The 23,883-nt window shown below is 43.4% G+C and overlaps 1 protein-coding gene across 1 annotated transcript in view; it reads left to right on the forward strand.

Moving 5' to 3' along the window:
• VWC2 (von Willebrand factor C domain containing 2) overlaps nucleotides 1–18,189 on the forward strand; it is a 114,271-nt gene extending 96,082 nt beyond the window's left edge. The window contains 1 exon segment of the mRNA XM_024764381.1: nucleotides 18,038–18,189. Within this exon segment, the coding sequence (XP_024620149.1) occupies nucleotides 18,038–18,189 (152 nt within the window).
• The last annotated feature ends 5,694 nt before the right edge of the window (nucleotides 18,190–23,883 follow it).

The following is a 23,883-nucleotide window of genomic DNA, read 5'->3' on the forward strand; positions in this document are numbered from 1 at the left end:
AGTAACTTGCTAAAATGGTCAAAGCCTTCATCTTAAATACCATCTTCAGCTAAAGATGAAAGAGGATGTTGGGAGTAGTGGCTTGGAAATTCAAAGGGGGTGAAGGCAATTCACGTGGAGACAGGAAAGCAAATGTTGGTAAACAAATATTTGCTGGGACAGTGGGACACAGAGTGGACTTTGGCCTCTGGGCTGTGCCAGTTCCCCCCCACCCCCACCCCTCACCCCAATTCTTTGCAGACATCCCTCCCTGCTGATAACTCTGTTCCAAGGACAGTCCCTTTATCTCAGATCTTTAGACAGCTAAGGGGGAGGTAAAAAGAGAGACCTTCTGGGCTTCCCTGGTGGCACAATGGTTGAGAATCTGTCTGCCAATGCAGGGGACACGGGTTCGAGCCCTAGTCTGGGAAGATCCCACATGCCGCGGAACAACTAAGCTCGTGTGCCACAACTACTGAGCCCGCATGCCACAACTACTGAGCCTGTGTGCCACAACTACTGAGCCTGCGCTCTAGAGCCCACGAGCCACAACTACTGAAGCCCACGTGCCTAGAGCCAGTGCTCCACAACAAGAGAAGCCACCACAATGAGAAGCCCGTGCACCGCAACAAAGAGTAGCCCCCGTTCGCTGCAACTAGAGAAAGCCCTCACGCAGCAATGAAGACCAATGCAGCCAAAATTAAATTAATTAATTAATTAACTAATAAGAAAAAATGTAAGACGTTCTGTGTCTTCAAAATGATCAGCCTAAATTAATCCTCATGCCAAAGAGACATACTTGGGGGTGGTGCGTGTGCAAATTGTTCTGCTCTGCAGTTTCTTTGAGACATCCTTATTGTCTGCATCTATCACGCTTTGCCTGTGCCCTTGAAACATACCACCATGATATGGTTCTAGGACGTATCAAGTTTCCCTAAATGTCTTTGGTTAGATTTCTATTTGCATAGCCATAAATAAGCTTTTGAAGGGAAATTTCTCCTTTTTTAATAATGACTGAAATTGTTTTTATATAATAATAATGTTAACTGAAATAATTAGTAATTTATTTTTGTATTATTAAAGAGATATATATCTGGAGTTGAATTTACAGATATATTTAGAAAGGATGAACAAATGCTAAAAAGTTTTTATTATTTGGTATAATCTGCAACTGATTAAGTTTTTCTATTCTTTGTTGAAACTTGTCTTAAAACTAAATTGTATTTTTGCATCATTTTATGTGCCTAAGAGAAAAGGAAAACAGCCCCTAGGTAAGCATCCAAGCACCATCTGCCTGCTTAACTGCTACTCACAGATTATTTTTCTGTTTTAGAAATTATTTAACATGGAGAATGAGTGTATATAAATATTTAAGAGTGGATTTACATATGCCATAAAACTGGAGAACAAACTGGTGATACAATCAATATTTGTTCTATTCTTTTATTGATTGAACAGAAAACAAAACTAAGGAAAGTGACCCACCCTTACAGGGAAGTTGTCCAAAGTTGGCAAATAGAAGTAGGATAGATTTCTGCAATGTTCCATTTGTTCTGTAGAGCGTGGCTTCATTCCCCACCCCCTGCCGCCCTGCCTTAAAACATTTACATGTATATTATGGCAATAAAAAATAAATTAGAAAACAAGAGAACAACACACTACTATTTCCTATCAATAAACCATCCACTGTCTTCATTTTTGTGTTCTCTTCTAGTCTCTTTCCCCATACATCCTGCAATTTAGAGTGTCATTATAATAGTTTGGATACAACTCTGCAAGCTGTGCAGGGAAAGGAGTGGAGAGGGACAGGGGAGGGAGGGAGGGAGGGAGAGACGGGACAGGTGTTGGAACACAGCGTTGTGTCGATTCCTGGCATGCTTGTGGCTTCCGTGGCCCCAGACTGCAGTTGAAGAGATTAATGTGGAACCCTAAAGCAATGAGATCAGAATTGTCTCACTCCAGAAGCACAGGCAAAAAATTATTAAAAGGAATCTGATTCTCTACTTTAATTCCTAAAAGGGAATTAAGGCAATTTATAAGCTTCATCTACATCTCTTTCCTGTCTGAATTTTCCTCCCCCTTACCTGATCAGAAGCAGCAAGCCACCCCAAGGCTCAGTCCTCTCAACACACCTTCAAGTGTTTTATGTCACCCCCCTCCCTGCCCACACCCCCGACCTTGTAACCTGGACTTTGTCTCCCTCATTGTGCTAGTCTGGGCCCTCTGAGTCAGAGATGCCAAGACAGGATTAGACAGGCAAGAGATTTTCAAAAAGAAACATCTTTGAGGAAATGAAGAGGGAGGCCAGGGAGGTGTCTGACCTTGAGGAGAGAGGGAAGAATGGTAAGTCAGGTGATCTGTACCCTCAAGCAGAAACCTGGTCCAGGGAGACTCCTCCCAGATCAGAGGCCGGACATCAAAGCAAGGCCCTGCCATGGAGAAGCAGCTCAGGCGGATGGATGTATGACCAGTGCCCTAGGGATCCAAAAAGAGAAACTCATGTGCAAAAAGAAATGTACTGAAAGAAATGTACTAACAGAAAGAGGAAACAAATTTGGAATAAAAGGTAATTTAGGTTTTCAAAATAAACGTTGAGAAGAATGATCTGTCTATGAAATTAGACTTGAAGTAATTCAGGGAGATTAGGAAAGCTAATGAGAAAACTAAAATTTTATTTTCCAGTGTTTAAAAATTGCAGTGGAGAAGTGAAGTGAGTTAGCTCAGAGGTGTGGACATGGCAAATGGTGTAAAGATGGACAGGAAAACGTTGACAGAGAAGTCGGGAAGAGCATGAAATCTCACTTCCTAAATGAGACGTCAGAACAGTGAACAGATTGAACACAAATTAACAGCAACAAAAAAAAATGTTCTTAGAGACTTTTGAGTCTGTTAATAGAAAATGTCTCACCAAGCATCAGTGAAAAAAGTCCAGTATGTAGACATAAAGTAGTTCATGTTTGAATTTCTGGAGTAAAGAAAGAGAGTCCAACAAAGAAGAGAAAGTCTTACTGGCCTTGGATCTGTCCTGTGCAGAGGAGAGAGCAGTGGCCAGCAATCCCCCGGAGCCTGATGGTGGGAAAAGCACTTTGATGCTGTAGGGGTTAGGACAGCCAGCTAGCTCTCAGGAGAGAGGTGAACTGCAGACAGAACTGTTAAGCAAAAGGGAATCAGAACTTGGAGGTTTGGAACATTCTCAGCCTATCCACTGTTTCAGAAAATTAGAAAGTTTGTTCTAAAGAGAAAACTAGGGTTGCGGCTGAAAAACTATTTGATAAAGTGATCCTGGTGAGCTGTGGACTTAATCAGCCATCTCAGCAGAAGCTGGGAATGGAGATGGGATTATACCAGCAGGAACATGGCCAGTTCGAACTAAAGGGACACAGAGAGCAGAATGAAGGAAGGGATTCTACACAACAAACCACCGAGCTAGTCAGCCGTGAATGTGTACTATCCTTCAAGAAAATCATTTGTCTTAAATATTTCCATTTCTAAACAAGGATAAACATAAATCAATCAAGCAAAGATTCCAAAGGAGAGCAAAACAAACAGTCCAAAAGTAATACGGAAGTTAGTAGCTAGTAAAACAAATAGAAAAATAATGAGTTAGAAAATTTTAAAAAATAGAATTGATAAAACCAAAAACTATCTTCGACCAAATCAATAAAATTATGACTGTTAACAAGTCAAATAAAGAAAAAGATGAAAAGCACTGATTTTATAAAACTAGGGAAAATAAAGAGAAGTTACTAGCTGTGGAGCTGAATTTAAATGTATAGGAGAACACTTTGTGCAATTGGAACTTTTATTAATAAAAGAGGAAACCCTCAATGAAGCAGACTATTTCTGGGTCTACTGAAAATGTCTCATAATTTTCTGTCCCGTGTGCCGTAGGTTTTGTCTTCCCATAGAATCGAATTAGATAAAATCATCGAACAACCTTCCTGCTAAGGGCAAGTTTCTCTTACTTGAGCAGCCTGGGTTTCAGGCCCAGGAGGTCACTTCTGTTCCCAAATCTGCGGCTCCTTCCAAAGTCATGTGTTGCAGCTCCGGGGTGGACTTGATGAAAGTATAACTGGCAGTTCTGCTTCCTGGGTCTTCTTTCCTTTTCCTTTTTCTATCTGAGAGCCAGCTGTTAAATGCCTTCCAGACCATCACTAGATCTCCTTTCCCCTCTTTCCTCCTCAGGTTGAATCCTGGCTCATGTGACATAACAGGCAATGCTTGGTTTACTTTTCCTTATTTGTTCACAATAACTTAGGGTTGATCCATGTTGCCAGCTCTGCAGCTGTGGTCTAGACACTGATTTTCCAAATCCGGCTCTTGTTCAGATATCAATTTATGTGTTGAAGAAGGCTAGGAAAACTGTGGTTTCAATACATTTTATTCTATTATGAGTATAGATTCTGTTCTAATTAATAACATTATTACTGATTGCAAAGCTCACCATTCAGAATTGATGAGACCCTCTCGGCCTTTGTACAAGCCCGATATGAGGGGGTCCGACCAGTCCAGGAGCCGTCTCGGGGGTGACTCAGAAGCTCATCCTAGTGCCTGGATGGCCGGGATGTGCGGACAGGCCAGCCGTGTCACTGTCCACACACAGAATTGCAAGGGAGACCAGATGTCCGCGGCCCGTGTACCTTTTGTTGTTACTGCCGCATCACGGTGGGCTGTTCCCTCATTTCTGATCTCACAACATTCACTTCACATTCACTGCTGACCCTGTGTATGTTTCAGGTGACTTTTTAGATATGTCAACTGAGAAAAATGCACAACCTAAAAGTTGGAATTATGCTTTATTTGGCAGACTTTCCCAGGACTTCAAGCCTGGAAGGTAGTAGCATCTCAGATAGATCTGAAGGATGGCTCTGAAGAGGTAAGGGGACCGCCAAAAATAGGGATCTTTGCAACAAAGGCCAGGCAGTTGGAACATCAAAAGATGACTACTTAAAGAAAACCAGCTATCTCAGGTTAAGGAACTTAGTGTTTTTCTATGTATGGGAAGACGCAAGAGTCTGGACTCACTGAAATCATCCCTTTGATACACACCTTGACTACCTAGGGCCAGTATCCTGTTTTTCTCCATCCTGAATTCCCCTCAGGGCCCATAGTCTGGGGTGGCCACAGTGGCTGATGGCTTGGTGGCCCCAACATTCATTGTTTACTGGAAGGGCAGGTGACATTTTTCGGTCCACAGATACATTAATGGCATTTGGAAAAAGGCTATTTCCTGGAACGCGGGCCTCTCACTGCCGTGGCCTCTCCCATTGCGGAGCACAGGCTCCGGACGCGCAGGCTCAGCGGCCATGGCTCACGGGCCCAGCCGCTCCGCGGCACGTGGGATCCTCCCGGACCGGGGCACGAACCCGCGCCCCCTGCGTCGGCAGGTGGACTCTCAACAACTGCGCCACCAGGGAAGCCCTAGGCTTCTATTTTGAAGGTTAAATTTGATGACGTGCTGTGGTATTGAATAAAGCTAGGTCTAACTACCAGAGTAAGGTGATGAATCATTTAAACAGTCTGGCAACAGCGCCAGTGCTTCCCCCCATAGGTGAATGTTTCTGCCTTGTGTGCGGGGATCAGAGGGAAGCACAGACTGCAGAAGAAGGTGGAAGATGCTGGCAGAATCTGGGAGCTCGGGCATTACACTGACCCTTGAAGGAGGAGGTCCCAGGAGCTGAGACCTAGAGCCATCAAAGGGGAGGAAACCAGGAGGCAGCTGCATGGTGGTAGCCTGGATGGAATATGGGGACACACACGGGCATCCCTGTGGACACTGCTTGCACCCTGAGAATGAACAGTGTGTCCCAGGAGCTCCAAGGCTCCCACACCGGCTTTCCACGGTGACCACTAAAACTGTATTGGGATAAATGGTCTAAATTGGAAATAAATGAAAAACTTGATTTACATGTTTTAAAAATATTCCATTTGAATTCAAGAAGCCTTAATAGGCCTTTGGCAACAGCAAATGGTTGCCCTGTGGTCGTCATTCACACTTGCAATTTTGAAACATGCGGGCCAGCTGGCATGTTAGATTGTACCAGAAACGCTTGAGAGACAAATCCATGCTTTGCAAAAGGAAGTCTGATGTACAGCCTCAATTCTAATCTCTTGATATTTCTAGGTTTCAGCGTTCCCATCTCTGTGTTGAGGGAGTCTGAATAAAAGATCTCCAAGGTCTAAAATCTGTGGTGCAAACATTCTCCACCTCAATGTTCCCACCCCGCATCTCCTGTAGGAACAAAGGGAGGGTAGGCAAAGCAAAGCAAGACTCTGAGTTCCTACCAATAAAGAACCACATACATTTACGCTGTACATATAATTATCCTAATAATTGTTGGTCAGATGTACTTGCTATAAACTGTGAAACTGAATCCTGATATAAATTATATTTTTACATAAATGGATAGACGACACATGCAAAATTGTGTTTAATTTGCTAAGGATAGAACCAGCAGGAAGACAAAAGAGCCTGTTCAAATACAGGGATGCATAGAATCATCCAGGAAAGGAATGCACATAGGAGATTGCTAAGTTCCATAACCTGCCGTCTGACTTTTTACAGATCAATAAATCCACAGCATCTTCGAGTCACCATCCCCACTTGCCTAAACAGTGAAAACATCTGATCAATTTTTACAGGTTAACATCCTGTCTTACAGGGCTACTTAGCATCTTCTCCTTTCTCACTTGGGAATTGTTAGTGTCAATTGAAAAAAAAAATGCACAACCTAAAAATTGAGAATTCTGCTTTATTTGGCAAAAAAAAAACTGAGGACTTAAGCCCAGACAGGCTCTCAGATAGCTCTGAGGGACTGCTGTGAAGACGTAAGGGTGGGCCAGGATATAGAGGAGTTTTTGCAACAAAGACCAGGTAGTGGGAACATCAAAAGATGACTGTTAGTTAGTTAAAGAAAACCAGGCATCTCAAGTGAAGGAATTTAGTGCTTTTCTATGTATGGGAAGATGCAAGAGTCTGGGCTCACTGACATCATCCCTTTGTTCTGCACCTCAGCCATCTGGGGCCAGTGTCCTGTGTTTTCTCATCCGGAGTCCCTTCAGGGTGCACCGCTGGGGTGGGCTGCAGTGGCTGACGGCTGGATTGAGGGCGTCCTGCTTCCATCCTGAGTTCCCTCAGGGCTCACCGTCAGGGCCGCTGTAACGTGATGGCTTGATGGCTGCAACATCCTTTGTGTACTGATGTCACAGTGACATTTTTCATTCACACCATGATAGAGTGTGTGGAAAAACTCTCCCAGTGAGATCAACTCTAAGGTTTGGATAAAATATACATGCAGTTTTTTTTTAAAAAAATGGTTTGAAGATATCAGAGTGCAAAGGACTTGGAGGTCTAGCTGTCAGAGGAAAGGCAGGCTCACTGAGCTAAGCTCCATACTCACCTCCCCAGTGTTTGCTCAGGGCACTTGCAGGATCTAGAGCAGAGACAGATGTCCTGCGGAAAGCCATAGCCCAGGTGGCAGCTTCTGGCTGAGCTGGGAGGTGGAAGGTGGTGTTTGGGCTGCCAGGGAGGCTGGGAACTGAGAGGGAGGCTGCATTTGAGAAGAGGAGGGAACCACAAAGAAGTGAGGCCCAAATTCTTCATGTAATTTTCCTTCAAGGCATTTGCAGACTGCAAAGCTGCAATGTGCCAGGTATTCTCGAAGCAGAACCCGAGCAGAAAGCAGCAACTGGGTGGCTGGAGCTTGCGGAGACCTGCCAGGACTACATTGCTCAAGAGAGCGTGTGGAGGGGCCCCAGCAAACAGCAGGAGTTTTCAACCAAGACTTCAAGAAAGGCTGTGCCCTAGGAGTGAGCTGGGGGGCTGGAAAAGACCAACCCGAACAAAGCCTCAAATCCATTCGCGGCCAGATCACTGTAGCCCTCCTGTACTCTGTCAGCCAAAAGGCTCTATCCGGGGCCTGTACAATGTCGCTTTCACAGTATCTGTTGTTTAATTCAAAACTTCCAGGCAAGCCAAGAAATACCAAATGACCCCAAACCAAGAGAAAAGCAAACTAGGAAATGAGAGACTCACAGGTTATCAAGGTATGGTGACTATTTCAGAAGGTTTTTAAAGTAACAGACTAACATGCACAAGAAGACGGAAGAAAAGCTGGAGAATTTCACTGAGAACTGGGTTATACTGAAAACGTTGAAACTGAAAAATGCAATAACAAATTAAGAATTACGGTTTGCTAAAAAGACGAGGCAGAGCAGAAGGGGGGTATCGCTGATCTAGAAGACGAATGCTGGGCTCCTGGCTGCCTGGGTCTCCCTCGCTGCCCTGCCGTCCTGCTGTGCTGGGCTCTTCCTCAGTGCTTAGCCCCTGATGGGGGAGGAGGAGGTGCCCCCAGGCACCCACTTAGGCCTTTCTTCCTTAATGCCCTGTCTTCTTGTGGCTCACCATTCCGTGTAAAAATCTAAAGCATGTTGGCAATTTACCCTTCTGTGTAGCCATGGCAGTTTTATTTTCATTGTGTCAATTCATTATTTAATTCTAAAACTGTAACTCAGTTGTACATGCCCTAAGTTCCAGCTCTGCGCTGTGTGCAGCGCTAGACGCTGCGATGACCCTCCCTCCTCCCTGGTGGGGAGACCCTGAGGGCCCCTGAGGGTGGCGCTGTGACAGGCAGCTCTGCCGGAGATACAGGAGAACCCAGGAGGGACGCTTGATTACAGATGTCCCCGCAGGTTCAGGCTTGGTTTGGAATTTGTGAGCCTCAGCCCAATTTATTGTCAGGTCAGTGGACACATGATATCACGGGCTGGATTGTGCTGGTGTCAACCGAAAAAAAGAAAAAAAGCACACCCTAAAAGTTGAGAGTTATGTTTTATTTGGAGGACAGCACTGAGAACTTAAGCCCGGGACACAGCCTCTTGGGTTGCTCTGAGGGACTGCTCCAAAGAGGTAAGCGGGGAACCAGGATATATAGGAATTTTTGCAACAAAGACCAGGTAGTCAGGACATCAAAAGATTACTGTTAATGAAAGAAAACCAGGCATCTCAAGTGAAGGAATTTAGCGCTTTTCTATGCATGGGAAGATGCAAGAGTCTGGGCTCACTGAAAGCATCCCTTTGTTCTGCACCTCAGCCATCTGGGGCCAGTGTCCTGTGTTTTCTCATCCGGAGTCCCCTCAGGGTGCACCGCTGGGGTGGGCTGCAGTGGCTGACGGCTAGATTGAGGGCGTCCTGCTTCCATCCTAAGTTCCCTCAGGGCTCACCGTCAGGGCCGCTGTAACGTGATGGCTTGATGGCTGCAACATCCTTTGTGTACTGATACAGCAGCGACATTTTTTCACTCACACTGGTAACTAGGGCAAAACTGGGGGCTTGACACAGACTCTGCATTTCGGGAGACTGGATGTGGGGCTCCTGAGGGGATGAGAGACCTCCTTGGTGTTGAGTCCCCCGCCAGCACCTCGGGTCCTGGGCTGCACCTGATACAAGCTATTCTGACACTGCAAGTCAGTCACTGTGCAGGTGATGTGAACGACAGGTAGGGACTCCTTGCTCTGAAGTCAGAGCGGCACAGAAAAGTTCAGGGTAGCCAACGCCCATCAACTGCCTGCTTGAACAACTGTTCCTCAGGCAAAAAGGCATTATACGCTGTGTTCGTTTTGAAATCAGCCATTTTTAGCCTGAGCGTCCTTGAGTAACAGCCAGGCCAGCAATAGAATTTAATGTATCAATGATTAGTTATGAGCCATGTGACTTGGACTAATGTTTATTCCCTCTAAATCTCATTTCCATTTATAAAATTCTTCTGCATGCATCGTATTTTTTAAAGTACCATATAAATATCAGATATTATAATTAGATTAATTAAGATTAAAAACTGCTTCTCTCTATTCCCCTACTTCCTAATGAAGTCATATATATAAATATGGCTTTATTTGCCACTGAATAATTGTAGTGACCAGACTGCTTTTGTACATCCGGATTCTCTTCAGTAATTTATATTTTAGCTCATCAAGTTATATGTGTTTTTTTTTGTTTTTCAAGTTCCTAAGTGGTTCTTGGACTTCAAGTCTATAATTTTTTTTTTTTAAGAAGATGTTGGGGGTAGGAGTTTTATTAATTAATGAATTTATTTTTGCTGTGTTGGGTCTTCGTTTCTGTGCAAGGGCTTTCTCTAGTTGTGGCAAGCGGGGGCCACTCTTCATCGCAGTGCGCGGGCCTCTCACTATCGTGGCCTCTCTTGTTACAGAACACAGGCTCCAGATGCGCAGGCTCAGTAGTTGTGCTTCACAGTCCTAGTTGCTCCGTGGCATGTGGGATCTTCCCAGACCAGGGCTCGAACCCGTGTCCCCTGCATTAGCAAGCAGATTCTCAACCACTGCGCCACCAGGGAAGCCCCCAAGTCTATAAATTTAAAGTAAGTGTTTCATGAAATTGAAAATACAACTACCACACATCAAAACTTATGAGACCACAGCTAAAGTAGAACTGAAAGAGAAATTTATGGAACTAAATGCTTACATTAGAAAAGAGGAAAATTCTCAAATCAATAATGTAAATCACCAACTCAAGAAACTAGAAAAAGAACATCAGGGACTTCCCTGGTGGCACAGTGGTTAAGAATCCGCCTACCAGTGCAGGGGACAGGAGTTCAAGCCCTGGTCCGGGAAGATCCCACATGCTGTGGAGCAGCTAAGCCTGTGTGCCACAGCTACCAAGCCTGTGCTCTAGAGCACTCACGCCACAACTACTGAGACCACATGCTGCAGCTACTGAAGCCCACGCACCTAGAGCCTGTGCTCCACAAGAGAAACCACCGCAATGAGAAGCACGTGAACTGCAACCAAGAGTAGCCCCCACTCGCCGCAACTAGAGAAAGCCCGCGCGCAGCAACAAAGACCAAGGCAGCCAAAATTAAATAAATAAATAAATTTATTAAAAAAAGAAAAAAGAAAACAAACTGAAAGTAATAGAATAAAATAGTAATGATAAAAACAAGTCAATAAAACTGCAAACAGAAAGTCAGTTGTGAAAATTAATGAAGTAAAAAGCTGTTTTTTTTTTCAAAGATCAATAAAACTGATAAACCCTTAATACAACACAGGAAAAAAAATAGAGAAGATGCAAATTACTAATATTAAGAATAAAACAGGAGATGTCATTACAGATCCCACAGAAATTAAAAGGATAATAAAAGAATACTAACAGCTCTACACACATAAATTTAACAATTTAGAGGATATGAACCAACTCCTTGAAAAATATGAGCTGCCCCAACTTACCCAACATGAGACAGATAACCTGTATGAAAGCTACTAAGGAAATGGAATTCATAATTTTAAAGTCCCCTCAAAACTCCAGGTCCTGATGTTTCCATTGGAGAAAAGTACCAGACATTTAAAGAACTAATATCACTTCTATAAAATCTTCCAAGAAGAGAAGAGGAAGAAATACTTCCCAACCCATTCTATGAAGTCAGTATCAACCTGATACCAAAACTAAACGAAAGACAATATTTTAAAAAGTACAGACCAATATCTTTAATAAATAAACAGCATTTCTTAACATTTTTATTAGCAAATCAAATACATCAATATATAAAAAGGATTTTATGTTATGACCACAAGGGATTTTTTTTTTCCAGGAATGCAAAGTTGGCTCAAAAGTCAATCAGTAGGGTTTCCAGTCACCTCTCCATCCCAAAAACAAGTAAAAAGCTCAACAAATGGAAAAATCGGTAACACTTCTTAGATCCATCAGAGAAGTAAGGTCACAAAGCAAACTGAATCTCCCTAAAATTTGGAGAGACGTAGAGACAGATGTAGAGAATCAAACTCACCAGAGCAGAGACCTCCATGTGAATCAGCGCCAGGGCAGGAAAGCCTAACCTGTACGTGACGAATTGCTGAGAGTCAAAACCCCCGGGGGCCCCAGACATGGAGGGTCCTCACAGTTACGTGAACTTTGACATCTTTTGACAGAAGAAGGGGGTACGTATCCTTTCTGAAATATTTCAGAACCTTCTGTTCTTTTAAAAAAGTTCTGATCTCAGGAGAAACTTGACCACAGCCTAACCTGTTGAGGTTTTATCCAAGCGCAATTGAAGTGGGGGAAGGGAAATACCCAACTCCAGCCCCCGGAGCCATCCGTACAACCAAGGGGGAAGGTGGGGGGCTAAGAAACACTTGTGAAGCTCACAGTCCAGAAGCAAATACGAAAAGCTTAAGACCTAATGATGGGACTGAGAACCCTCCCTCCACCTTGCTGTCAGGGTTACTAAAGTTCTTTTTAGAGTAGTTCCTCTTCCCCAGTGCATCATGGGTGACCATTGAAAACGAAATTAACGAGGTACACCAAGAGGCAAAAAACAAACAAACAGTTTGAAGAGACCAGAACCAGAGTCAGATAGGACATGTTGGAATTATCAAACCAGAATTTTAAAATAATTATGATTGAGAATGCAAATAAACGGACTGCTGATTGGAATGTAAATTTCATAGTTACTCCGGTAAACAGTTTGGTAGTTTCTCATAAAACTGAACCTACAACTGCTGTAGGCTCCAGTGATTGCACTCCTGGGCTCTCATCTCAGAAGAATGAAGATTATGTTCACGCAAAACACATACGTGAATTTTTATAGCAGCTTTATCCTTGATAGCCAAAAAACTGGGAGAAAATCCAAAACGTTCATCAGTAGGTGCATGGATAAAGTGGGGTCCATCCATAGCATGGAAACATCTCTGTAAAAGGAATGAGCCATTGGTACTTTTGACAGCTTGGCAAGGTCTCAAGGGTCTTATGCTGAGTTTAAAAAGCCAACCTCAGGGGCTTCCCTGGTGGCGCAGTGGTTGGGAGTCCGCCTGCCGATGCGGGGCACGCGGGTTCGTGCCCCGGTCCGGGAGGATCCCACGTGCCGCGGAGCGGCTGGGCCTGTGAGCCATGGCCGCTGAGCCTGCGCGTCCGGAGCCTGTGCTCTGCAACGGGAGGGGCCACAGCAGTGAGAGGCCCGCGTACCACAAAAAAAAAGCCAACCTCAGAAGTCACTTATTGTTCCATTCCACATATGTAACATTCTTTTAATGACAAAACTATAGATATGAAAAGGATAGTGATTTCCAGGGTTAAGGTTGAGCGGGTGGGGAGGGTGATAACAGTGGCTCTAAACGGAGGCATGAGGGTGATGTTGGTGGTGATGGAGTGGTTCTGGATCTTGGTCTGGTGATGGTCACACAAAACTACGCAGATGATAAAATGACACAGCTGTGCACACACCCACTGTACCTGTCAGCTCCTCCCACTGGTTTTGTGCTATAACTACGTAAGATGTAACTTGGGAAAACTGAGTGAAAAGCACATGGGTTCTCCCTGTAATACCAACTTCTTCGTTTGACTGGAATCTATAACTTCAAAATAAAAAATTTTTAAAGTAATATGGTTCATAGGAAAACGTGTGTGTGTGTGTGTGTGTGTGTACACATTCAGAGGGAGTTGGGTACAAGAGTCTCATAATTTGGTTAATTTATAGGAACATTGCTTTTAAGATGGAAGATTCGGAAATTTTCAGTAATTGGAATCTGTTATAGAAATATCAATAGGTTGTAGAAATTGTATTTTAGTGAACTGTTCACAATTTACCAAACACTTTTATGTGGTTTTGATTCAAAAAGAACTTACAAAGTGCAGGAGCAGTAACTCTGTTGAACTATATCATAAGTAAATATTTGAAGCAGGAAGGAACAGCAACAGTGCATATAATTCTAAAAGTCACGTGAATAACCCTCTACTCAGACTAAAATCATCTTACATGAAGAAAGCTTATTTTTCTTCTTTTTTCAAATCGCAGTATAGTTGATTTACAGTGTTGTGTTAGTTTCAGGTGTACAGCACAGTGATTCAGTTATATACCTATGAAGAAAGCTTATTTTGTAAATTCTTCAAGGGTCGACACTTGTACCACCTAACTGTTACTGATACGACCACACAGAGAAAAGAGTTAAGTGACTTTTGAACAAAACGCACCAATTTGGAACACAGTTCCCTCTCCCCTCCTGTCAGTCTTGCCACGACAGACAAAAGTGTCCCCACGTGGTGTCCAAACCTACGAGGGGTTAGGAAAGGGGTTATAACATAATCCAGATGCAACAATGGTCCAAAATTTACAAATTATGTCATAGTAAAATCCTTTACCAGGAATAATTGCTCTTTTTTTTTTTTTTTTTTTTTTTTTTTTTTTTTTTGCGGTACGCGGCCCTCTCACTGTTGTGGCCTCTCCCGTTGCGGAGCACAGGCTCCAGATGCGCAGGCTCAGCAGCCATGGCTCACGGGCCCAGCCGCTCTGCGGCATGTGGGATCTTCCCGGACGGGGGCACGAACCCGTGTCCCCTGCATCGGCAGGCGGATTCTCAACCACTGCGCCACCAGGGAAGCCCTAATTGCTCTTTTTTAATCACAGGCCTGGGAGACAAATACCTGACAGTCCAGATGCTTGTAGAACCTTCGACCTGAGTTTAATCCAAAGTTAAGACTCAGTGAAGACCCAGAATCAGGGTTTCTTCTCACTATTCATTAAGCAGTAATAAGGAGATGACTTTATATATAAGTATTTTGAAAGCTTCTGAAACAAACACTTTCTTATATGAGACAAAGTGTAAATTGTTGCTTTCTACCGCCTGGATTAGGTGCTTAAATTACCTTTTTGAACACTTGGTGTTTTTGTTGGATTTTGCTTTTCTTCGCGGATACACATTTTACTAATACACTACCAGCACTTTCTTGTGAGCCTCACTTTACCATATCTCTTCCTAGCCTGAAGCAAATGATAATAAACGCTCTCAGCATTTAAGCATTTCGTATACACGGGGTGCGGGGGGTGGTTTTGGGAGGCCGGTTTCCAAATGCCCACTGACCTTGCTTGTGACGGGGACACAGGGGTGCTGCCTCACATGAGCCCTGTGTACGGATGTGGAGTGACCCCCGGGGACATATTTTTAAGCGAAAACAGCCAAGTACGTAGAGTTAGGAGTATGCTACCTTTTACGAAAGAAAGACGAATCAATAATAATTTGCTGATTCTTTTAAAGAAAGTTACGCTAGGGGATACAGTAGAGCTGGTGAAGCTGGCCATCGCAGTGGCTGGGTGGGAGAGCGCAGTGAGGCAAACGAGGCTCACGCTGTACACCACTGTTCATACGGCCACGTGGAGAGAAGGGCTGGGTGACTTCTGAACAAAGGGCACCAACTCTGAGAACTAAGAAAATCTTACTGTTAGGAAAAGCGCTTACGGTGTCATTTTAAAACTCTTTTACGTGACTGTGAGAGAGAGATCAATTTGAAGTGTTTCATTGTAAGAGAAAAGAGGTGCACGTATAAAATCTAAGAAGAAAGGATTATGAATCCTAATGTCAACTCACAATTTGAAACCTGTGCGTGTGTGTGTGTGTGTGTGTGTCCCCACCTGTGCCCACTGAGAGGGGCTGGATGCAGTGACTTCCCAGTAATAATGAGCACTTGCAATAATCAGGCCTTGGATCCTCGGTATCGCTCTCCACCAAAGGAACCTGGGCCCCTCGGAGAAAAGGCTGATTTCAGATGTGGGCAAAGTGAGCTGAAAATGCGTTGCTGGCACCGATGTGGCCGAGGCTGGTAGCAGCTGAGGGAGTGTGTCTGAAGGACACGGGAGTGGCCTAAAGCTGGGGCCACTCAAAAGCCGAATTGGGACAATTCTATTCTAGCGTAATCCTCAGGACTCCGGTGATGTATGGTATTCCCATTCTGCAGATGAGGCCATTAAGGCTCAGAACAATGACATCCCTTAGTCCAAGATCTCATAACTAGTGAGTAGTGGTACCGGACTTTGAATCCAGATTTTTCTGAAGAGGAGACAGGTAACTGCGTGAATATCTGTATCTAAAGGTACAGGTTTTCTGGGCAATTATGGAGTACCCTCTATGTGCAAAGCACACTGATAGATATTAGGGCAAATTAGAAGGCGATTGGACCCTCAAATCAAACTCTGAAAAAGAGACAAAAAGAGAAAAGCACACCAAAGAGACCTGGTGTCAAAAAGTCAGGGCATCCCAGGAGCCGAGTGGGACCAGGGCTCACAGGGTGGGTCCCACCTGCAGCTGCTGCTGTGGCTCTTTGGCCTCTGACCTCACAGAGCCGAGGACACAGTCCAAGGCCGAGGAACGGGAGGTGGGCTGGGTGGGGGGTTTGGAGATCAGGGACCTCCTGTGGGCCTACATGTGGGGAGGGTCTGGAGTTCAAGTATCCTGATTCACCGAAGCTGATGCAGGAGTGACTTTGGGACCGAAGAGGCAGTGGTTCCAGGCGTGTGAGCGTGACGTGTCAGCAACCTGCAGAGACCGCTGCCCTCTGGGAAACCAGGAGCAGTGCTCAACGGAGAAAACCGGGCTGATCTGTGTTTGGGCTCCTCCTCAGCTGGATGACTGTCAATGCTTCGAGGTCTTGGGGAGACAAGCGGGGTCAGGAGAGGAACCTAGGGCGGGTCTGAGTGGAGGGGCCCGAGGAAAGCGGAGCTCCTGGCGGGAGAAGGGGCGGTGCCCGGGGGTGAGGTCTCCAGGGCCACCTTCTGGAGCCCTGATCCTTGCCGCTTGGCTGACACAGAAGACAAAGCCACTGAAGCATGAGTTACTCTGCTTGGAGTTGTTCTGACTAGAATGACAAAAAAGCCAGTTTTTATCCTAGAGTTTTGGCGGATTCATTCATTTTTTAAAATTCTGCAGATGAAGATTTTTCACGTGTTTGATGACTTGATACAGTGTCATTGGGCGTGCTTTGGTGTGAGCACATTATCCAAGGCTGTAGAAGCGAAGGAAGGGAGGATGAGCCTGAGAGCCCTGTGTTCAAGGCTGAGGTAAGGACCGATGTCTCCGTTTCAGAGAAAGGTTTGGAGGCTGAGCAGTTGTTCCCATATGACTGAGTGGTATGAACTGTAGCACAGAAACCATTTGTTTCAACCGAAACAACTCACACTGGAAATCTCCCTGATAACCATTGCTTCGTGTCCTGGATTTTACATGGAGTAAGATGTACACATGGCACCTTTGTTGGCGGAGAAGCTGGCAGGTGATGTTGATCAAGAATCGAGGGGTCTTCAGTTCTCAAGGAAGACTGTGGACCATGTACCCCTGGTTCATGCTGAGACAGTGCCTCTCAAAGCGTGGCCCCAGGCCAGCACCGGCATCACCGGGGCACTTGTTATCCAAGCAGATTCCCTGCTCACAGCCCAAACCTGAGTCAGAAGTGCTAGGGGGTGGGACCACTAACCGGTGTTTCTAGAGCCGTCCAGGTGGTTGTTCTGTAAGCTGACCTTTGAAACCTGCTCTAAGAGGTGTGGTGGTAACACTGGATTTATGTCACTTCAAGCAATTTGCTTGTTTCCGCTCTCTCTCCTGATAAGCCTGGTTCTCTGAAAGTCCCCGTTAATCAAGTTTTTCTATGATTACTTGGAATTAATTGAATCAAAGGATTGCAGATCCAGCCCACGTAGAAGGCCCCCAAACTGAAAATCACAGTCGGTGAAAAACACAGGATTGTCATTCATAAAAACTTTATTTTTAAAATTTTTTTAAACTTTTAATTTTATGTTTGAGTATAGCCAGTTAACAATGTTGTGATTAAAACAAATAAAACAAATAAAAATCAATGTAGTGATAGTTTCAGGTACACAGCAAAGTGACTCAGCCATACATGCATGTATCCATTCTCCAAACTCCCCTCCCATCCAGGCTGCCACATAACATTGAGCAGAGCTCCCTGTGCTATACAGTAGGTCCTTGTTGGTTATCCATTTTAAATATAGCAGTGTGTACATGTCCATTGACTCCAAACCCCCTGAATATCCCTTCCCCCTCTGCTAACCTAAGTTCATTCTCTAGGTCTGTGAGTCTGTTTCTGTTTGGTAAATAAGTTCATTTGTATCATTTTAAATAACATGGCTTTCATTTCAGGAAAACACTGGGAACACTTCATAGTCCTGAAATGGTAACTCTTTCACTGTCCTTCCCGAAAGGGAGTGGATAAAACACGCAGGGTAAAGCTAACTCTAATTAAGTGCAATCTGTTTCTTCTTTCCAGGCCCAAACTGCTTCGCCGAGACCGCTGTCATCCCCGCTGGGAGGGAAGTGAAGACGGACGAGTGCACCGTCTGCCACTGCACCTACGAGGAGGGCACCTGGAGGATTGAGAGGCAGGCCATGTGCACCAGGCACGAGTGCCGGCAGATGTAGGGCTGGCCGCACGGACCACAGATGTTTTCTAGGATCCTTTCCCGATCTACCTGAACGTTCTGGATGCCTCTGGGAAATATCGACTGAAAGGAGCAGACTTTTGATGAGGAATTGTGGAAAACTGTTGGTACCTTTTCTTTTCTTGGTCACAACAACTGCAGGAGAAGGAAATGGACATATTTCAAAACATCGACAAGAACTTTGGGCAAAAAAGTCCACTTCTAAATAAATGTGCTATTTTCACAGTAAGTACACTAAAGTACACTATTATATATGAAATGTATTTCTATAATCCCTCTATTAGAGAGCTTCTATAAATGTTTTCTATAGATACAGATTAAAAATGCTGTGTTGTCAACTGTCCTCGCTGCGTACCTGCATTTCTTCTGCATTTCTGATTCCATCACGTGAGATTACTTGTGGTCGCTGATTCTCCTACGAATCTTGGAATAGTGCACCCATTAATGGATCGTAAGATAAGGGAACTGATTTTCCCTGAGATCCTCTCCAAATTCTATCTCATTACAGAGAGATATATAGTGTCGATCCTTAGAAGATCCGGTCAAATTCACACAAATATAATATTTCCTCCTTGTAACTTACTGCTTTTAGTATCTCCATTCTCAGTCATTTGGGAGATGCAGGTACAAAGATGACTAATACATGCTTTTTCTGTTCATTCGAAGCTCCCACGTCGTGGGCCATTCATTGGTGGATGCACGCAGATATTTCATTTTCACTTACTTGACTTTCTCTTCTAAACGTGACTTTACATCATGCCCCAAACTAAGGAACAGGATAGGCTGGATTATTCGCATCATTGGTACCTCACGCAGAAGCACACAAATAGGGGAACCCCTGTTTCTCTGGAGGAGAGGTAAGGGAAACTGAACCCCTGAACAAGTCTATACCTGCAATCTACATGTGGCACGGACATCCCACCTCTCTAGCCCATGGACTTGTGGTTCTCCTGGGGGCGATCCTGTCTCCTACATGGCAGGCATAGTCCAATCCTGAACGAGAGCCCTGTATTAGTCACTGTGCAAGAGCCCCATGAGAAAGCAGTTCTGTTGAATATATCAAAACAACAGCGCCGAAGGTCACGGGCAACGTTCCTGGAGTTACATGTCACTCCAAACCAACTCCACTTCTCTTCATTTGGATAAAAGAAGCCACTGCTAATCCCGCTGATCTGATCAGTGCAGGTTATAGAATATTTCCGCCTTTATCAATCACTTCAACACCTGACACACTGATGAAAAAGGTGGCCAGAGTTTTAATAGGTTTAGGGAGAAAAAGCAGAACTATGGTCACTATTTAATGCCTTTAAAGCTTTTCCCCCATACATTTATTGATTCCAAAATTTTGAATTAAGCATCTAAGTACAAATTATTGTGACCACAAGAAAAGGAATAAATCATGGTTTCCTGCCTTCATGGACTTTTGGCCTCTGGTGCAACACAAATAAGAAATCAATCACTATGTACCGTGGTGAGAGCTGAACTAGAGGTCAGCAAAGGGTGGTCAAAGAGGCTTCACTCCACACAGAAGAAATCACTTAGTCATTAACGTTTGAATAATACCCAAGAAAAATGGATACTTTTGTCATCGCTAAAAAGTTGACCCATTGTGGACCTTAGTAACTGCAAAGCCACCACTAACTGAATCCTCAAGAAATTTACATATGCTTAATTTTTATCTTATCAAGAACACTTTGGGCCAAATGGGCTCTGCACACAGCTTTCCATGCAAATCCTCAGGGGAAGTACCACGTAGACGCTCTCAGGTGTGATCAGCTTTCCAGAACTTACTTTTTGTATTAAAGGCTACTAGAAATCAGCCATCTCTCCATCATCCAAGGGAAGACTTTTATGAGCCAAGGTTATATCAAGGTATGATTTTGTCAACAAATGGCCCCAGCCTCCTGGGGAGGTGGGTCAGCAGGGATGTCTCAGCACACAAGCACCCTCTTCTCACCCCAGCGGACATGCTGCAACTAGACAGACCCCATCAAGGGGGCCCAGAGTCTCCCTGCTCCCCTTGGTGATGTCGCTCCTCCCAGCTGGGCAGCGAGCTTGGAAATCATGGTGATGGCTCCTCAAACGTGGTGAGAATTCCAGGAAACCTGGTATTTTGTTGCACAGAGAGCATGAACCTGACACCATCCTGTGAAATTGTCTAAACTCGCATGACCCACCCTTGTCCCAGGCATGCTCCAGGCTGGAGCCCCAGGGCCATTATTACAGTAAAGTAACCCCTGCCCCTCCTCTTTCCACATAAGGACGATACATAACCAAACACAGGGCAGAACATGGATTAACAACACTGCATAGGCTTAATGTAGAATGATACAATTTGCATTGTTGTCCAAGAGAAACGTGATTCTCAGGTTCTTTATTTCCTGCTGTTGATATTAGACTTTCACATCCATAAAGTATATCGGGGGAAATTTTGGTTTCCTCCTCTATTTCCATAGAACATTTTGCTGAGATTCCTAATGATGAAACTGCTCTAACAGAGGGAAGTATGGGTCCAAGTTATTGATTTCAAAATACGGTTTTGACATAGTACTGAAAAGGAAGGCTTAAAATTCTAGTGCAGAAGTGATTGGAGAGCCATCATTCTTAAAATTCAAATAGGCCTACTCCATGAGTACCTCATAAATGTTGCTGAATGGTTTACTCAAGTGAAAAAAAGGAAACCATGCTTACCAATGTATTACATGAATTTATTTAAAATGTTTCAACCTATATCAATATCTGAAAACCTGAAGCTACTTGTATAAGCAATAGTGACTCTGGAATTTTCTAATCTGATGTTTCAGATTTTCAAATTAGATTCATTCTTTCCGCCATAGGCTCTTTCCTTGTTGGATGGATCCATCAGTACTTGTACATTTCACAGAAGCTCGTATCTCACCTACTGCACACAACAAACGTTAGCTGCACCCTTCGCCACATGCCACAGTCTGCAGTACAGATGGAGACCTGAGTGTATGTTTGACCTCAAGGAATTTATATGCCTTGAAACTCACATTTGATTAGTTCCTTTTCAATCTTTTCATACCTTCAATGTCTTCATCTCCTGTGTGCAGTAAAACATAAAGAGATGAATTCTTAAACGATTTAAAATTTGTGGCATCATAAATAACTTTAATAAACTCTTCTCTTCACTCCCCCAATGTAAGTGTTGTATGTGTACAATGTTAAAAAATGCCCAAAAAATTTCAGAGAATTCAGATGTTTTCGATTTTGTTTTTGTTTTGATTTTAAGCATTGAAATGGACTTCTTGATGTGTCCATTAGTTGAAACATGAAAAATACACAGTTTCTAACAAGCATTATTCTAACATGCATCGATTATTTTAAACATCGATTACTGAAACATAGAGAAAACAAAAGTATAGACACAAGCCAAATTAGCAAATATTAACAACTCACTCTATTTGCTTTAATAGGCAAGAGAGCAAGTCTGCTTTTTATTAATTTTAAAAAGTCAGATGTAATTGTGTTGCATTGGAGGACACATCTGACTTTTTAGAATTAATAAAAAATTAACAAAGGTGACCTAGATGTCATCCCATTGGCACAGGGGACAGTTCCAGGCGTCCCAGTTAGTGGGCACCATTGGTGACAGCATATGGCTTCTCTGGCCAATATAATTTGCAACATAATGTTCTTACTAGACCTGCCCACTTACTATCACTCCGATGGCTGATGCAGTCATTTTTCCTGAATAATCTGGTTTAGAGCAAGCAATTCACTTATTCTAGAATAAATGCATTTTTACGGTTCGTACTTTTCACATTCCAGCTGCCACTCTTTATGGTTCCACAGTAGAACTGGTCCATGCTCCTCACTCCAAAGCAACCTCCCCAGTCTACGATTTTAGTTTCCTAAACACAGATTTCCATTTTGACTGAATGCTCCCAATCGCACACAGAACAGCCAGACTCCTCAGCATGGCAGGCTGGCATCTTTACATGTGGATCCTGGTCCACACCCTGACCTGGCCCTGCTGGCTCTCAGCACCTTAGGATCGGGCTGCCTCAGACTGGGCTCTGAACCTGCCTCTACCTCCCATCCCTGCCTTTTCAGCGCAGGGAGAGATGAGCCACTTTTCAGTATCAAACTCAAAGGCCATTACTTGTGAAAAGCTTCTTTAGTCCTAATTGGACAGTCATTTTATACCGTGCCATACTATTCATTTGGTATCTTATTTTAGCATGATTTATTTTTTCTATTTTTTGAAGTATAGTTGATTTACAATGTTGTGTTAATTTCTGCTGTACAGCAAAGTGACTCATATATATATATATATATATATATATATATATGTTATTTTTCTAATATATCCCTTTCCATTATGGTTTATCACAGGATACTGAATACAGTTCCTTTGCTATACAGTAGGACCTTGTTGTTTATCCATCCTATATATAATAGTTTGTATCTGCTAATCCCAAACTCCAATCCATCCCTCCCCCACCCTTCCTCCCCCTTGGCAAGCACAAATCTCTTCTCTAGGTCCGTGAGTCTGATTCTGTTTCATAGATAAGTTCTTTAGTGTCATACTTTAGACTCCACATATAAGCAATATCATATGATATTTGTCTTTCTTTGTCTGACCTACTTCACTTAGTATGATAATCTCCAGGTCCATTCATGTTGCTGCAAATGGCACAATTTCATTCCTTTTTATGGCTGAGTAGTATTCCATTGTATATATGTACCACATCTTCTTCATCCATTCCTCTGTCAATGGACATTTAGATGGCTTCCATGTCTTGGCTGTTGTGAATAGTGTATTTTAGCATGATTTTGAAATATCGTACTTTGCTTTATAGTTCACTTTATTTTTGCTCTATTCTTTACTCTAAAATCTAATTCAGGCTATGGACCATTCCATCCCCAGAATATCATCCAGTACCTTTATGTTAAAGGTTTATTGAGTTGTTGTCAATATATAAATTTAGTTATTTGCTGCCCTTGTTTAAGGCCAACACGTTTCTTGAAGAGCAACTCAAAGCTCCCATTACTATTTGCCTGCCCGGTGGTCTCTTGGTGTCTCAGTTGACTTGCAGACCTCAAAGGTCCAGGGCCAGGAACCTGAGGCCTACCCAGTCCCCAGTGTTGCAGAGTTTAGGGTGAGTAGCTATGAGACAGTCATTGGCCATTTATGATGCAAGTCAGGAAACAAATGGCTTTTGGTGTAAAATTTCTGATGCTAAATGTAATTTCTTATACTGAGGAGACACTGGTACTTACTGATGATAAAACAAGTCAAGTTCACAGTTTTCTTTACTGTATTTCTTTACTGATTATTTCTAACTTTTGGAATATAAATCTCTTATCTTTGACTTTCTTTCAGTGTTTTGAGTATTTCTGAATATTTTAATTTTTTTACATAACATAATTAAACACCTCAATAGGTATCTGATGAATTAATTAATCAATGAACTGAGTTATCAGTACAGAAATACAAGTTTCCATAGCTTGCTGGAAAAGTGTTACAAAGTGATGGTTGTCTATATTTCACCATGGTCAAACTGTGAAGAACCTGCTGCTCTAACCTAACACAGAAATGTGGAAATTAAGTACAAATGCCTAATTTTAAAAGTAATAAATTCCACTGAACATTAAGTGACACTGGACAGTCATGCTGGCCAAGAGCACTCAACCGGAGTTTCAATAA

The sequence above is a fragment of the Neophocaena asiaeorientalis genome, unplaced genomic scaffold, assembly GCF_003031525.2.
Source record: "Neophocaena asiaeorientalis asiaeorientalis breed wild unplaced genomic scaffold, Neophocaena_asiaeorientalis_V1.1 scaffold191, whole genome shotgun sequence".
NCBI classification, from domain to species: Eukaryota; Metazoa; Chordata; class Mammalia; order Artiodactyla; family Phocoenidae; genus Neophocaena; species Neophocaena asiaeorientalis.